The 16,240-nt window shown below is 60.9% G+C and overlaps 1 protein-coding gene across 1 annotated transcript; it reads right to left on the reverse strand.

The window, feature by feature from the left end:
- TTC12 (tetratricopeptide repeat domain 12) lies at positions 1 to 16,016 on the reverse strand. The gene is made up of 20 exons (XM_054176134.1): positions 15,934 to 16,016; positions 15,024 to 15,176; positions 14,248 to 14,352; positions 13,481 to 13,602; positions 12,277 to 12,336; positions 11,330 to 11,401; positions 10,893 to 10,953; positions 10,339 to 10,527; positions 9,276 to 9,345; positions 7,979 to 8,067; positions 7,285 to 7,453; positions 6,336 to 6,428; positions 5,754 to 5,817; positions 5,133 to 5,267; positions 4,180 to 4,278; positions 3,775 to 3,843; positions 3,530 to 3,631; positions 2,287 to 2,386; positions 391 to 613; positions 1 to 76 (listed from the first exon to the last, which is right to left on the reverse strand). Exons 1-20 carry the CDS (start codon positions 15,995 to 15,997, stop codon positions 1 to 3), a joined length of 2,115 nt encoding a protein of 704 aa, XP_054032109.1. The 5' UTR covers positions 15,998 to 16,016.
- Positions 16,017 to 16,240: the final 224 nt, after the last annotated feature.

Consider the following 16,240-nt stretch of genomic DNA (forward strand, 5'->3'; position numbering starts at 1 on the left):
TCAGCTGCTCTGCACATGTTTCAGACAGGAGTGGAGGATGGCCAGGCCATTGAGCTGCCTCAGCTGCAGGAGGTGCCTGCAAAGAGACCACGGGGAGGTCAGGAACAGGGGGAGGGGGACAGGAAAAGCCCTCAGCCCCCTGCCCAAGCAGAGCTGCTGTGTCCAGCTCTGGGCTCCTCAGCTCAAGGAGGACATTGAGAAACTGGAAGGTGCCCAGAGAAGGGCAAGGAGGCTGGGGAGGGGTCTGGGGCACAGCCCTGGGAGGGGAGGCTGAGGGAGCTCAAGCAGAGCTGTGGGGACCCCCCCAGAGGTGGGAGCTGGGGGCAGGGCGAGAGGGTCCCCTGTCAGGAACCCCCAGGCGGGTGGCAGAGGACAGCAAGGGCACGGTACCTTGGCTCAGCCAGACAGAGCTTGCCCAGGGCGATGGCCGAGTTGCCCTGCGCCGCGGCCGTGGCAGCGCCGGCGGCGAGCCGCAGCAGGGCCAGCACCGCGCCGGAGCCCAGCAGCGCCCGCGCCGCTCCGCGCACGGCCGCGCACTGCCCCAGGCACAGCGCAGCGCTGCCCGCAGCGTCCGCGTCCGCTGAGGCCAGGAGCTGCAGCAGCACCCTGAACCCTGGCGGGGAGAGGGGGAAGGGGGGGGGGGAGAAAGGAGGGGGAGAAAGGAGGGGGAGAAAGGAGGGGGGGAAAAAGGAGGGGAGGGGGGAAAAAAGGAGGGGAGGGGGGAAAAAAGGAGGGGAGGGGGGAAAAAAGGAGGGGAGGGGGGAAAAAAGGAGGGGAGGGGGGAAAAAAGGAGGGGGGGGGGGGAAAAAGGAGGGGGGGGGGGAAAAAAGGAGGGGGGGGGGAAAAAAAGGAGGGGGGGGGGAAAAAAAGGAGGGGGGGGGGAAAAGGAGGGGGGGGGAAAAAGGAGGGGGGGGAAAAAGGAGGGGGGGGGAAAAAGGAGGGGGGGGGAAAAAGGAGGGGGGGGGAAAAAGGAGGGGGGGGGGAAAAAGGAGGGGGGGGGAAAAAGGAGGGGGGGGGGAAAAAGGAGGGGGGGGGAAAAAGGAGGGGGGGGGAAAAAGGAGGGGGGGGGAAAAGGAGGGGGGGGGAAAAGGAGGGGGGGGAAAAAGGAGGGGGGGGGAAAAAGGAGGGGGGGGGAAAAAGGAGGGGGGGGGAAAAAGGAGGGGGGGGGAAAAAGGAGGGGGGGGGAAAAAGGAGGGGGGGGGAAAAAGGAGGGGGGGGGAAAAAGGAGGGGGGGGGAAAAAGGAGGGGGGGGAAAAGGAGGGGGGGGAAAAAAGGAGGGGGGGGAAAAAGGAGGGGGGGGAAAAAGGAGGGGGGGGGAAAAAGGAGGGGGGGGGAAAAAGGAGGGGGGGGGAAAAAGGAGGGGGGGGGAAAAAGGAGGGGGGGGGAAAAAGGAGGGGGGGGGAAAAAGGAGGGGGGGGGGAAAAAGGAGGGGGGGGGAAAAAGGAGGGGGGGGGGAAAGGAGGGGGGGGAAAAAGGAGGGGGGGGAAAAAGGAGGGGGGGGAAAAAGGAGGGGGGGGGAAAAAGGAGGGGGGGGGAAAAAGGAGGGGGGGGGAAAAAGGAGGGGGGGGGAAAAAGGAGGGGGGGGGAAAAAGGAGGGGGGGGGAAAAAGGAGGGGGGGGGAAAAGGAGGGGGGGGAAAAGGAGGGGGGGGAAAAAAGGAGGGGGGGGAAAAAAGGAGGGGGGGGAAAAAGGAGGGGGGGGGAAAAAGGAGGGGGGGGGAAAAAGGAGGGGGGGGGAAAAAGGAGGGGGGGGAAAAAAAGGAGGGGGGGGAAAAAAAGGAGGGGGGGGGAAAAAGGAGGGGGGGGAAAAAAGGAGGGGGGGGAAAAAAGGAGGGGGGGGAAAAAAGGAGGGGGGGGAAAAAAGGAGGGGGGGGAAAAAAGGAGGGGGGAGAGTGCAAACCCTCAGGGTTCAAAGCTGAGCCTCAGCAGCTGACAGCTTCAGCCACTGAGATAAGCTTCAGCTGTTCCCCGGGGCAGTCCAGTGAGCATTGATGGAACCTGGGCTCTGAAAGCAACCCCAGAAGTGTTGCAGCACCTGAGCAGAGCACAGGCACTCAGCCAGCCCCTGGCACCTGCCCTGGCAGCACCACTGTCTGCACAGCCACTCCAGGCCCAGGGAGCCGCCTGGAGGGATCAGCCTCAGCCTCAGAGGCTGGCAGGGACCTTAGGGATCCTCCACTCCCAGCTCCTGCCTCGGGCAGGGACACCTTCCCCCGGCCCAGGTGGCTTGGCTGGCGCTGAGGTCACCTCCCTGCACCCAGGCTCTCACCAGGGAAGCTGCCACTCACTTCTGTCAGCCTTCACAAGATCTTCCTGAGCTTGTCTGCTGCTCCTGGTGCAGATGCAAAGGGTCCTCAGGGCATAACTGGAGCTGAGCTTTCCCCCAGCCTAGATGTGATGGATGCACACATGAGCAGCCACACAGCTCACAGCCCAGCCCCCTCAGGGGGCAGAACAGCTTAGGCAGACACTCAGGTATCCTCCCCTAACCCCAAGCACCACATGAAGGCCTCTGTTAGCATCTCTCAAGATGACCACAAGCTGAAGGGGACAATGAGAACCACCCCTGCCCTGCCAGCCACAGCCACACAACCCCCCTGGCTCTCTGCAGCCCTTTCCTCCCAAACCTCTGATGCTTGCTGGCTCCCAACTGAGTGCCACAAGCGTTCTCCAGACTCATTTCATCTGCATCACAGCAGCCCTGGAGGGCCCAGGCCAGGGCAGGCTGCAGGCTCAGGCTCAGGGCAGGCTGCAGGCTCAGGCTCAGGGCAGGCAGCAGGCTGCAGGCTCAGGGCAGGCTGCAGGCTCAGGGCAGGCTGCAGGCTCAGGGCAGGCTGCAGGCTCAGGGCAGGCTGCAGGCTCAGGGCAGGCTGCAGGCTGCAGGCTCAGGGCAGGCTCAGGGCAGGCTGCAGGCTCAGGGCAGGCTGCAGGCTGCAGGCTCAGGGCAGGCTGCAGGCTGCAGGCTCAGGGCAGGCTGCAGGCTCAGGGCAGGCTGCAGGCTGCAGGCTCAGGGCAGGCAGCCTGGGCAGGCTGCAGGCTCAAAGGACAGGGCAGGCTGCAAGCTGCAGGCTCAAAGGACAGGGCAGGCTGCAAGCTGCAGGCTCAAAGGACAGGGCAGGCTGCAAGCTCAGGCTCAGGGCAGGCTGCAGGCTCCAGGCTCAATCCCAGGCCAGGATCAGAGTCCTAGAAAGGCTGAGCTTGGAAGGGAGTTCAGAGTTCATCTACTCCAACCTCCCTGCCATGGGCTTGGACACCTCTCAAGCAGCCTCAGCTGCTCAAGACCTCATCCAGCCTGGCTTTGCACACCTCCAGGCAGGAGGCATCCAGAGCCATCCTGAGGCCAGTGCCTCCCCACCCCCATACTGAAGACCTTCCTCAGCTCCAGCCTAGCCCTCAGCTGCCAGTCCTGCCCTGCAGCCAGAGGGCCTGCTGCCGTCCTGCTGGGGAGAGGAGGCCAAGCCCAGGGGCAGCTGTGGCTCTCCCAAAGGCCAAGAGGGCAGGACTCCAACGACTTCAGCTCCATGGACTCACTCTGAGGACTTTGATCATCTTCTTCACCACTCCTCCTCGGACCGCAGCTTCCACCGCCGGGGAGGCTGCAGCCAGGCTGCGGCTCAGCACCCCACAGGCTCTCTGCAGGGGAGGAGAGAGCAGCACAAAGCCCCCAGCCAGGGGCAGGGGCAGCTCCCACCAGCCCAGCCCGGCCCTGGACACCCCCAGGCAGGAGGCAGGCACAGCCTGCCCGTGCCAGAGCCTCCCCCCCTCGCTGTGCTTACTGTGACGATGCCTCCATCCCTGTCCCCCAGGAGGGTCAGGCACCTGCTGCTGACCTCCACAGCCAGGCCCTGGAACGGCAGGGGAGAGGCTCAGGGGGGGCTGGAGCAGAAAGGGCACAGACAAGAGCCAGCCCAGCGGAGGGCAGGAGGCTGCTGACACCCCCAGCACCCCCAGGTGACCTCAGGAGCTCCTGGGAGGCTTTGAGTGCTCCTCCAAGCAGGGTGTGAGAGAGGGCTCCACAGCCACCTCCTGCAGCCCAGCTCTTCCTCCCTCTCCAGGCTCACAACATCCCAGCTCCTCCTCCCTGCCACTGGACTGTCCTGGCAGCCAAGGCAGCAGAGGGCTGCAGCTGCTCAGGCAGCCCTGAGGGACACCAGCACAGGACACCCCCAGCTCTGCTTCACCTGGATGACCACATTGGACTCCAGCAGCAGGTTCATCATCAGCCCCAGCACTGCAGACACACACCCCTGGGGCTGGGCTGGGTCGGTCAGGTACTGATCCTGTGTGCAGAGGAGAGTGCAGAGGGCTCAGGGAATGCACTTCCTGCACTGCCCTCTGCAGCTGCCTGAGAGGAGGCTGCAGGGAGGTGGGGGTTGGGCTCTGCTCCCCAGCACCGGGGGACAGAAGGAGGGGAAATGGCCTGAAGCTGTGCCAGGGGAGGGTTGGAGAGAAGGAGAGATTCCTTTGCTGCAGCAGTGGCCAGGGACTGGCACAGGCTGCCCAGGGAGGTGGTGGAGTCCCCACAGCCAGAGTTGGAAAAGACCTCAGAGCTCATCCAGTCCAACCTCTCCCCCAGCACCATCTGAGCAGCTCAACCATGGCTCCAAAGGCCTCATCCAGGCTCTTCCCAAGCACCTGCAGGGATGGGGACTCCACCACCTCCCTGGGCAGCTCATCCCCAGGGCCAATCTCCCTTGCTGAGAAGAATTTCCTCCTCACCTCCAGCCTGAACCTCCCCTGGCACAGCTTGAGACTGTGTCCTCTTGTTCTGGTGCTGCTTGCCTGGGAGAAGAGCCCAACCCCCACCTGGCTACAACCTCCCTTCAGGGAGTTGTAGAGGGCAATGAGGTCTCCCCTGAGCCTCCTCTTCCCCAGGCTAAGCAACCCCAGCTCCCTCAGCCTCTCCTCCCAGGGCTGTGCCCCAGACCCCTCCCCACCTTTGCTGCCCTTCTCTGGCCAGAGGTGCTCAAGACCTGTGTGGCAGCTGGGGCCATGCCTGACCACCCTTCCCATAAAGAAGCTGTTCCCAGTATCCAGCCTAGGAAGCCCTCAGCCCCAGGGCAGAGCTGCCAGGGCAGGCAGCCAAGCATGGGCACAGCAGGGCCCCCCTGCAGGGAAGCCCCAGGCTCCTCACCAGGAACTGGAGGCAGGCTTGCCAGCACTGCCTGCTCTCAGCCAGCTGCACCCTGATGCCCACAGCTGCACACAGGCTCCCCAGGATGCCAGCACAGCGGGCAAGGGCTGCCTGGTTCACCAGCTTGGCAGAGGCCTGGCAACAGGAGAGGGGAAGAACAACCTCAGACTGGAGAAGGGAGGTGGGGGCTGGAAGAAGGCTTCACAGGGAGTGGGGGAGGCTGGGGAACAGGGAGGTCGTGGCTGCCTCCCCCTTGGAGGGGCTCAAGGGCAGCCTGGGGCTGGTGGGAGGTGGTGACAGTGAATTAAAGTCACCTCAGGAGTGCAGCACAAAGCTGAGGGTGAGCTCCTGGCCTGCCTCACTCCCAGGGGGCATCTGCAGCCCAGCTGAGGGTGAAAGCAGCAGTGGGGAGCAGCCAGGCACTGAGGCTTGGAGGCTGAGAGCCTTGCCCTGAGGAAAGCTTGCACCAAGCCTGGGGCCCTTGTACCTGCAGCACCAGAGGCAGGGCAGCCCCTGCAGGTCTGCCACAGGGGGGGCTGGCTGGGAGCAACTGCTGGCAACAGCACTCAGAGGGCAGCTGCCACAGAAGCAAAGCAGGGCAGGAGCTGGGGGCTGTCATACCAGCAGCTGGGTGAACAGAGGCACAACTCCTGGGGGAAGCAGAGCACCAGACTGGGGTTTGAACCTGTTGGGAGACAAAGCAAGCTGAGAGCTTCAGGCTCAACACACCCAAGGCTGGCAGAGATGGAGCCTGGGGAAGAGAAGGCTCTGGGGGGACCTTAGAGCAGCCTCCCAGTACCTGAAGGGTCAACAGGAGAGCTGGGGAGGGAGTTCTGACAAGGGCTGGGAGTGCCAGGGTGAGAGGGAATGGGTTGGAGCTGGAGGAGTGGAGATGAGGAGGAAATCCTTGGCAGTGAGGGTGGGCAGGCTCTGGCACAGGCTGCCCAGGGGGACTGTGGATGCTCAGGGCCAGGCAGGATGAGGCCTTGAGCAGCCTGGGCTGCTGGGAGGTGTCCCTGCCCATGGCAGGGGGTTGGGACTGGGTGATCCTGAAGGTCCCTTCCAACCCAACCCACTGCACCAATCCATCACTACAGGCAACACAACAGCATCAAGCCAAGGGGGCCAGCAGAGCACCCTCACAGCAGCCTCTCCCAGCCCTGGCACATTCCAACCACCACTGGGCAGAAGCAAACCACTTACCTCACCCCTGCAGCCAGCTCAGAGAGGATGTCCATGGCACTGCCAGCCCTGGCATCGCTGCAGGGCACAAAGCTCATCAGCACCTGCAGCCAGCTGTTGATCAGCAAAAGGCCAAAGGATTGCTCTCAGCTTTGGTTCCAAGTATCCAGGATCCCAATGGTGTTGCAGGCAGTTTCTGATGGGTCCCAGGGTGCCAGCTTGGCAGGCACCCTCTTGGTCCCACCCTTGACACTCCTTTGGGTGCAGCAGGGTTTGGCCCAAGCTGGATGTCCCAGGCCCTCCAACGAGAAGGCTTCAAGCCCCCTAACATTCTGAGGCACATTAATTTTACCTGCCTTGCTTTAAAGCATCCTCCCAGCTCTGACAGAGAGCCCTCAGCTGAGAGCCCTCAGCCTTCCCTGCAAGGATGCCCCTGGACTGATGTTGGATGTCACAGAGTGAAGGCTGCCCAGCTGCTGGGGGATCTTTTCTGCCCAGCCCAGGGCCTCAAACCACCTGCTGCCCCAGAGTCAAAGGGAATTTATCCTCTGCCTCACTCTGGAAGGGACCAGCAGGGTAACAGGGTGAAGGGAAGAGGCTGCTGGTTCCTTCCCTGCTCAGTGAGTCCTGCAACCCTTCACCAGCCATGAATACCAACCAGCAGATGAGGAGAGAGACTCAGGGAATGGGTTGGGTTGGAAGGGGCCTCAAAGCTCACCCAGTTCCAACCCCCCTGCCATGGGCAGGGACAGCTCCCACCAGCCCAGGCTGCTCAAGGCCTCATCCAGCCTGGCCCTGAGCATCCACAGCCTCCCTGGGCAGCCTGTGCCAGGCTCTCCCCACCCTCACTGGCAAGAATTCCCTCCCCATCCCCAGTCTCCATCTGCTCTCCTCAAGCCTCAATCCATTGCCTCTTGTGCTGTCACTGACTCTGTCAACCCAGGCACTGAGCTGTAGCAGTGTTCATTACCTGGTTAGGTCCTGGTGCTTGCCCAGCAGTCTCCTGCCAGTCTCACTCCCTGAGTAGAGAGACAGGAGTGCCAGGGTCTGCTGCTGGATCTCTGCCTCCCCAGAGGAGAGCAGCTTTGGCAGCTGGGCATCCACATCAGGGTCACTCAACAGGAGATGCTGATTTGCTTCTGCAAAGAGAGAAGATTCCAGAGGGAAGTCCCACCAGGGCATCCCCCTTCCCCTCACAAGCTTGCCCCCTAGGTGCTGCTTTGAGGGTCTTGGAGGCCTCTCCCAGCCAAGGCAACCCCAGGGCTTCATTCCAGCCACTCATGTCCTCACTGGCTGGCAGAGCTGCTCAGCCTCCCCTGATGGCCCTGCTCCCAACCTCAGCCCTGTGCTGCTCTACCTGCTCCCAGCTAAAAGGCAAAGCCACAGCAGAGACCTCCTGTGCAGAGCAGCAATAGCCACAGGGAGCTGACCTCCCCACCCCTCCAGCAGCTTGGAAAGTGCTGAGGGAAAGAGCCTGGGAAGGGAACCTCAGCTGGCAGAGAGCTGCCAGCAGGGAGCTTGCTGCTGCTGCAAGCCTCCAGCACTGTCTGAGCCCTGAAGCTTTGCTGGGAACAACCTCCCAGCCCCAAGGGCTCTGGCAGAGTGCTGGCCCTGCCACCCTGGCAGGACAGCAGCAGTGCTTCGTGGGGGTGATGTGCTCTTACCATTGCCAGTGCAGACAGCTTGCCACAGCAGGAGGAGAGACACAGCCAGCTCCACCTCAGCACTGCCTCTCCTCTCTGCACAGAAGCCCCTGAACAAGAAACCTTGCCTCAGCAAGGGGCAGAACCAGGCAGCAGGCAAAGCAGAGGAGCCCCAAGGGGAGGAGGAGCTGACAGAGGAACATTTAAGCCCTCAACCCAGAGCTGGAATGCTTGGCAGATGGAGCCATCAGAGCTGTGTGCCAGAAGACCTCCTCCCCAGAGCAGATCTGGGCTCCCCCAGCTCCACTCTGGCCTCACCACACACAGACCCCACAGGGGGGCTGCACAGCATGAAGCTGGAGCAGGGCAGGGTTGGGTTGGACACCAGGAGCAGTTTCTGCACAGTGAGGCTGGGGGGACACTGGGCCAGGCTGCCCAGGGAGGAGGGGGAGGCTCCATCCCTGGAGACATTCAAGAGCAGGTGCCCAGGGGGCCAAGGAGGCCAAGGGCATCCTGGCCTGGGTCAGGAAGAGTGTGGCCAGCAGGAGCAGGGAGGTCATCCTGCCCTGTGCTCAGCACTGCTCAGGCCACCCCTTGAGTCCTGTGTCCAGCTCTGGGCTCCTCAGGTCAAGAAGGACATTGAGAGACTTGAAGGTGTCCAGAGAAGGGCAACAAAGCTGGGGAGGGGTCTGGAGCACAGCCCTGGGAGGAGAGGCTGAGGGAGCTGGGGTTGCTTAGCCTGCAGAAGAGGAGGCTCAGGGGAGACCTTCTTGCTCTCTGCAACTCCCTGAAGGGAGGTTGGAGCCAGCTGGAGGTTGCTCTCTTCTCCCAGGCAGCCAGCACCAGAACAAGAGGACACAGCCTCAAGCTGTGCCAGGGGAGGTTCAGGCTGGAGGTGAGGAAGAAATTCTTCCCAGCAAGAGAGATTGGCCATGGGGATGTGCTGCCCAGGGAGGTGGTGGAGTCCCCATCCCTGGAGGTGTTCAAGAGGGGCTTGGATGTGGCACTTGGAGCCATGGTTTAGTTAGTCAGGAGGTGCTGGGTGAGAGGTTGGACTGGATGACCCCTGAGGTCTTTTCCAACCTCTCTATGATCAGCCTGGCTGGGGCCCTGGGCAGCCTGCTGGAGGAACAGGAGACAGGGGATGAAATGGATGCATTCTGCTCCCTGTCAGGGCAGTCAGACACAAGTCAGTCAGCTCAGATCTGTTACTAGTTTATCTTCTGCGCATTTCAAGAGGTGATTGTGTTTCCTGAGCCCAGGACTTCCATTCCCTCAGGCTGTGGTCCCCCTCTGTTCCCCCCTGGAGGGCTCTTACCGTCTCACAGCCTCGTTGGCTCGCAGGAGACTGAAGCCATTGTTTGTCCTAAATAAGGTTTGCTCAGTGCCTGAAAAGCCCAGAGAGGAAACAAATCAGCTGTCTGCTGCCAGCTGGCTGAGGCACCACGGTGAAGGCAGGCTCCTGCCCTGCTCTAGTACAGTGTTAACAGAGGAAGGGCACCAGGTCAACAGCTCTGAGGAGAGGACAGCGCTGAAGGAGGGAGGAAGAGCTTCAGGAAGGCTGCTGGGAGTGGAAAAGCTGCTCTGGAGCCTGCTTTGGTTCATGCCTGCTGCTAGGAGGAACAACTGACTTCAGGGGAAGGGCTGAGATGCTCTGCAACCCAGTGTGCTCCCAGGGAGCTACAGAGGGTCCTAAACCAACTCAGCAGCTCTGAAGGGACCCAAAGGCAGAGGCAGCCTGAGGAGCTCAGCTGGGACCCTCCTCTGCTGCTGCAAAATAGGAGGCACTGGCTTGGAAGGAAGCCTCCAAGGGCATCCTGCCCAACCCCCTGCCCACAGCAGGGACAGCTCCAGCCAGAGCAGGCTGCACAGGGACACAGCCAGGCTGAGCCTGAATGGCTGCAGGGATGGAGCCTCAGCCCCCTCCCTGGGCAGCCTGTGCCAGTGTCTCCCCAGCCTCCCTGTGCAGAGCTTCCTCCTGGTGCCCAACCTAACCCTGCCCTGCTCCAGTCTCAAACCATTGCTCCTGCTGCTGCCACCCCAAGCCCTCCTGAGCAGTCCCTCCCCAGCCTGCCTGCAGTCTCCCTGGAGCCTTCTCTTCTCCAGGCTGCACAGCCCAAATTCTTCCAGCCTGTTCTCCACCCCTCTGAGCCTCTTTGTGACCTCCTCTGGAGCCCCTGCAGCAGGCACCTCCTGGCCATCCCCTTGGAGAGATCCAGTGCTGCTGTCTTGTGTCTTTGCACACAGGAACAGCTGCTCTGGTCCTTGAACAGCTGCTCCAGCTCCTGCTGCCCTCCTTGGGATTACAGCTCCCAGTACTGGTTGGGGTCCATCCCTGCAGGTCCCTTCCAAAGCATTCCCTGAGTCCATGGAACACTTACAGCCTTTCACAGCTCCTGCCAGCAGCCTGATCCCTCCTGCATAGTAGAGGATGCTCTGGTCAGGCCTGTGAAGCTTCTGCAGCAGTTCTTTTATGGCCAGAGCAGCCAGGCTGCCAGACTCAGCTTCCTCCATTGCTCTCTCTTCAGCCTTCAGCCTTTTCTCCTCCAGGTTCACCTCATTCACACAATCTTGGCAATGCAGAGAAAACAAAGCTCCATGGTTTGGTGGGGCCAGGAATGACAGAGTGGGAGAGGATCTCTGGAGGGTGAGTCCAACCCCCCTGCCAGGGCAGGGGCACCCAGGGCAGGGCAGCCAGCAGCACAGCCAGGAGGGGCTGGGAAGTCCTCAGAGCTGGAGACTCCACCACCTCCCTGGGCAGCCTGCTCCAGGGCTCTGCCACCCTCACAGTACAGAAGTTCCTCCTCCTGCTTAGAAGGAGCTTCCTCTGCTCAAGCTGATGCCCATTAGCCCTTGTCCTGCCACTGGGCCCCATCCTCCTGACCCCTGAGGTATGTGTGAGGGAGGGGACAGTGCAACCACTTCTGTTCCTTACCTTCAAAGAGGCTTTGCTTTTGGGGATCAGTTTGCAAGAGCTTCTCATAGCACTGCCTGGACTGAAGAGAGAGCAGCAAGGGGCTCACATCTCAGCACAACAATGGCAAGGTGATGGAAAGGAGGCCTCCCCACCCCTCCTGGGAAAGGATCTCCTCCTCATCTCCACTCTGAAACTGCCCTCCCCCAGCTTCACTCCATTCCCTATCACTCCCAGCCCTTCCCAGAAGTCCCTTCCTGGCTTTCTTGTAGCCTCCTTCAGGTAGTGAAGCTACCAGCAGCTCTTAAAAGGCAGTGGAAGGTCCCTGAGCTTGCACACAGTGGTCAGCAGCTTACCCACACTGCTCAGAAGAGGGAACCACAAAGTGACCTCAGGCTTCATGTCACAACAGCAGAGCCAAACCACATCCCCATGGCCACAAGCTCCCAGCAGCTTACCTGACTGTAGTGCTGAAGTGCCAGGTGAGCTTTGCCCATCAGGAAAAAGGCTTTAGCACACTTTGCATTGCACTGTGGTGAAAACAAGAGCAGCATCAGTGGTGTGTTTAGAAACCTTAACCTTTCCACATCCCCCCAGCCTTCTGATTCATTGTTCCAGCAGCCTGGAAGCACAGAAGGAGGGGTTCATGCCATGGAAGAGAGGCAGCTACACTTCACAGGCTGAATTGTTCCCCCCCCAGGTGCCAACTTTCCTTCCCTCTGCATGGAACAAAGGCTCTGTGCTGGTTAGGAGGTGGCAGGCAGCTGAGAGCCCTCCCTGGAAGCTGCTGCTCCCCCAGCAGCACCAGCAGGCTCTCATGCAGCCAGCTGCTGCTCAGCCCTGCACCTCTGAGCCTCTGCCACCACCACTGCCATGGGGCTGGGGATCAGTTGTGCCAGGAATTGAAGAACTGCTGATTGCCATTAGCTGGGCACAGGAGAAACCCAGCAGGCAGCCAAGGGGAACCAGCCAGCTCAGCTTCAGCAGCTTGAAACGCTGCTGCCCATACCCATCCCTGGTGGGCACCACTGGCACAGCCCCCTTGGGGTTCAGCTCCTTGCTGTCTGTTTAGTTATCATCTTGACCTTGCCCACCAGACCTGATCCTGGTGAGCTTCAGGAGAGCCTTTTGCCCTCCCCAGGGGGAGGTGTGCCAAGGCAGCAGCTCGTGGTCCCTTCTAGCTCACTCCTAATCAAAAGCTTCTGGGAGCCAGAAGAGCTTCAAGCAGGCAGCACTCCAGCATTCACTGCCCTGTGCTGCTCAGGCTCACTCAGGGGGCAGCAACCTGTGCCCCACCACTGCTGCTGGGCAGCTCCATCTGCAGTCCCTACCTCATCAGCCACCCCCAGTCCCACCCTCCAGCAGCTCTTGACCTGGTGCAGGAAAGGCAGACTCCTGAGGTTACCTTTAATGCCCATTCACAGTCACCAATGGCTTTCTCATACTCATGCATCCTCAGGTAGGCCTGAAATGAAACCAAGAGAGCCCCAGGCAGGAGAGATCAGGAGCAGCTCTGCTGGGAGCACAGCTGAGGGAGCTGGGGGTGTCCAGCCTGGAGAAGAGAAGGCTCCAGGGGCACCTCAGAGCTGCCTGCCAGGGCCTGAAGGGATCCTGCAGGAAGGCTGCAGAGAGACTTCTCCTGAGGGGGTCTGCAGACAGGGCAAGGAATGGTTTGGAGCTGAGGCAGAGAAGGGTTAGAGTGGAGCTGAGGAAGAAGCTCTTCAGTGTGAGGCTGCTGAGGCTCTGGCACAGGCTGCCCAGGGAGGCTGTGGCTGCCTCCTGCCTGGGGGTGCTCAGGGCAGGCAGGGAGGTTGGAGCAGAAGATCTCTGAGCTCCTTCCCAACCTGAGCCATTCTAGGAGTCACCCAACTGCAGGCTAATTAAAGAAGCTTCAGCTAATTAAAGGCCACCAGAATGCTGCCAGCCATTGACTGTCCAGGCTGATTATCAGCTGCTGCTTCTTTTCCACCTCCTCAGAGTCACTCACACACCACTCCAGCCACACCTGGGGGCAATGAGCTTAAAAAGGGTCCCTGCCACCTGCACTGGTTCTGTGATGATCCAGGCCAGGCAGAGAATGCACAGCAAATGTTAACATCCTGCAGCCCTAAGAGATGAAGAGAGGAGTGAGAACCAGCTGGATAAACCTCAGTGCACTTAAACACAATGCTCAAGGAGACAGCTTGCCCCCTCCCCTTCCTCTGGAGGAGCAGCAGTTCAGCTGTGGCACAGCCAAGAGCAAGAATCCAGAATCAATGAGGTTGGAAATGACCTCAAAGACCATCAGAGCTCATGGGGAAGGAATGGCCACAGCAGAGCTCAAGCTTCCAAGGCCTTCAGACACAGGGCTCCAGAGGGAAGGACTGCCATGAAGCCTGGAGGAGATTCAAGCCCTCCCTCTGCACTCTCCTGCTGCTGACCTCCAGGCACAGCAAGCAGCTGCTGTGGCTCCAAAGCTCCTGGAGGGTGGCCAGGAAGCTGCTCCCTCCCTGTCTGAAGGCTGTTTGTGCTGCTGCCCACAATTCACCCCCGCTGAAACTCCATCTTTGGGGGTTCTACCCATGCAAAGCACCAGAAGGAGCAGGGGGGGCTCACTGCCAGGGGCTGACCTGTGCTCTGTTTGTGTAAAGCTCCTGCTTATCCTTCAGCTTTTCCAGGCCTTCAGTGTACCTCTGAATGGCTGTGGCATAGTCTCCCTTCCGGAAGGCTTCGTTGCCCTTCTCCTTCAGAGCTGCAAACCAAGGGCAGGGCACTGAGGGCAGCGCTGGGGCTTGCCCCCCAGGCCCTCACAGCAGCTCTGGGGCTTGCCTTCCCCTCTGGCTGACTGAGCAAAGGGAGCCCACATTCTCTGCACCACCATTCCACTCCAGCCCTCTTCACCAGCCATTATCTGCAAGAGGTTCCTGAGCTATTGCTGAGCAATCTCCATTCCTCCTCCTCCAGAGGGAAATCTGAGTTCTTGTTGGCTTTTTCTCCCCCCTCCCCAGCCCAGCTCTGAGATACTCAAGCTCACTGCCTCCACCCTAAACCCTGATCATACAGAGGAGAGTGCTCAGAGAATGGCTTAGGCTGGAAGGGACCTCACAGCTCAGCTACCCCAACCCAGCTGCCATGGGCAGGGACACCTCTCAACGAGGCTCAGCTGCCCAGGGCCTCATCCAGCCTGGCCTTGGGCACCCCCACAGCCTCCCTGGGCAGCCTGTGCCAGAGTCTCCCCACCCTCATCCTGAGGAGCTGCTTCCTCAGCTCCAGCCTAACCCTGCTCTGCCTCAGCTTCAGCCCATCCCCCCTTGGCCTGGCTCTAGCCACTTGTGCCAGGCCAGCCCCTGCCAAGCAGTTTCTGAAGGGCTGAGCTGGGGAAGCCTCCAGTGGTTACCATTTGCCAGCAGCTCATTTCTCTTCCTCTGCTGAGCTCTTTCCTTTGCATCCTTTTCCAAGGCTGCCAGAAAGGCCTCTTTTGAGCCAGGAGAGTTGGTGGCATTGCAGTTGAAAGACAAAAAGAAACCCAGAGCAGAGACTTCATTAACATCAATGCACAGGTGGGGGAAAAGAAAGAGCAACCAATTCCTCTACCAAGAAAGCACCACAGGATGACTCCAACAACCCAACTGGACCAGGCAAGGACAAACTGGGACACCAAGCTCAGGGGTTTGCATTCCTGCCTCCAAGTTCCTCATCTCTGCAGAGAACTTGGCCTGCTTTGAAATCCAGAGAGCAAACCTCTGAGATGAGAGGCCAGAATACAGCAGCAAAGGCCAGCAACAAGGCTCCCAGCTGGGCTCAAGCACAGCCACGCTGCTGAGATCCTGCAGGGTGCCCCTGGCTCTCTGGCTTGAGCCAAAACTCACTCAGAAGTGAGCTGTGAGGTTTGGAAGGGGTGGAATCAAGCCTTCCATGAGGTACCAGCCACTGTCTCTCTGCTCAGACAGGTGGAAGAGAGGCTAAACACCAAGGGGAGCATCGTCCTACCTGCTTCCACTGCTCCTGCAGCGTCCTGGAAGAGAGAGAAACACAGCAGGAGGCATTCAGGGGAGCCCAGAGCAGCAAAGGAGCTCAGCTTGCTCTCAGCCCCAGGGCAGAGGATTGATGCACACTGGGAGCACCCCATGGAAACCTAAACAAAGGGTGGGGAAGGACTTCTTGAAGCACCTACAGAAGGCCTTGTGTTGATGACTGTTCTGTCCACAGTCACTCTGCTGTCTTCCTCCTTGCTAGCTTCTTGCTCATGGAGCTTCTTCTCTGTTTCAGCAATGGCTCTTTCCCTGACAGCTGGGTCTGCAGAGCTCAAACCTTGCACTAAATTGGCTTTTAAAAAAGGGGGAGGGAGAGGGGGAGGTTAAAAAACCCAACAAACTCAAACCAACCAAAAACCCCAAACCAACCCCTCAGGCAACCCTTCAGTCACCCTGGAGGGGGCAGGATGTGAGGAAGAAGCTCTTCCCCAGGAGGGTGGTGAGAGCCTGGCACAGGCTGCCCAGGGAGGTGGTGGAAGCCTCCTGCCTGGAGGTGTTTGCAGCCAGGCTGGAGGTGGCTGTGAGCAGCCTGCTGTGGTGTGAGGTGTCCCTGCCCATGGCAGGGGGTTGGGACTGGCTGAGCCTTGAGGTCCCTTCCAACCCTGACAGTTCTATGCTAGGGTGAGCAGGACGGAGGTCAACCTTGCTGCGTCCCTGGGCTGCCTGCTCTAGGGGGAGGTGTCCCTGCTGCCCGCGGGGGCGTTGGACAGGATGCCCTGGGAGGGTCCCTTCCCACCCGGAGCATTCTGCGATCCTATCAGTGCTGAATCCCTCTCGCTCCCAGGGCTGCTCCCTGCGCCACACACAGCATCTGCAAAGCCTCAGCACACCTGAGCTCACCGGGAGAGCCCCAGGAAACAACCTCGGAAGGCGGCGGGGGGGATTTTCCCTTTCCCCATCGTTCTCCTGCCTTACTTTCAGCCCCTCTCGCCCTGCCTGTACAACACGGGGACCTCCCGCCGCCGCCGCCCCCGGCCCCGCCGCCGCCTCCCCGCGGGCAGCCCGGCCCGGGGCGGCCCTTCTGCGCCTTGTTCCCGCGGCAGTCTTACAGATCTCCTCCACCCGGCAGAGGAAGCGCTGGAAATCCCTCTCCTGGTCCGGGTCGCCCAACATGGCTACGGCCGGGGGACCTCCGCAGCCGCCGCCCGAGCCGGAGGAGACGCCGCGCTGCTGCCATGGGGACTACGCCGCCGGCTACGCTCTTTGCGCAGCGCCCGCGGGGTGGGGGCGAATGGGGTGGGGATATGCAAATGAAGAGGCGGGGCATCGCCGTCCGCCATTTCGCGGTGGGTGTCGGACGGAGGAGCTGCGCTCGGAGCCGCTCCAGCCCCGGTCCCAGCCCCGGTCGCGGCGTAC

Source organism: Dryobates pubescens, chromosome 34, assembly GCF_014839835.1.
Source record: "Dryobates pubescens isolate bDryPub1 chromosome 34, bDryPub1.pri, whole genome shotgun sequence".
In the NCBI taxonomy this organism is placed as follows: domain Eukaryota; kingdom Metazoa; phylum Chordata; class Aves; order Piciformes; family Picidae; genus Dryobates; species Dryobates pubescens.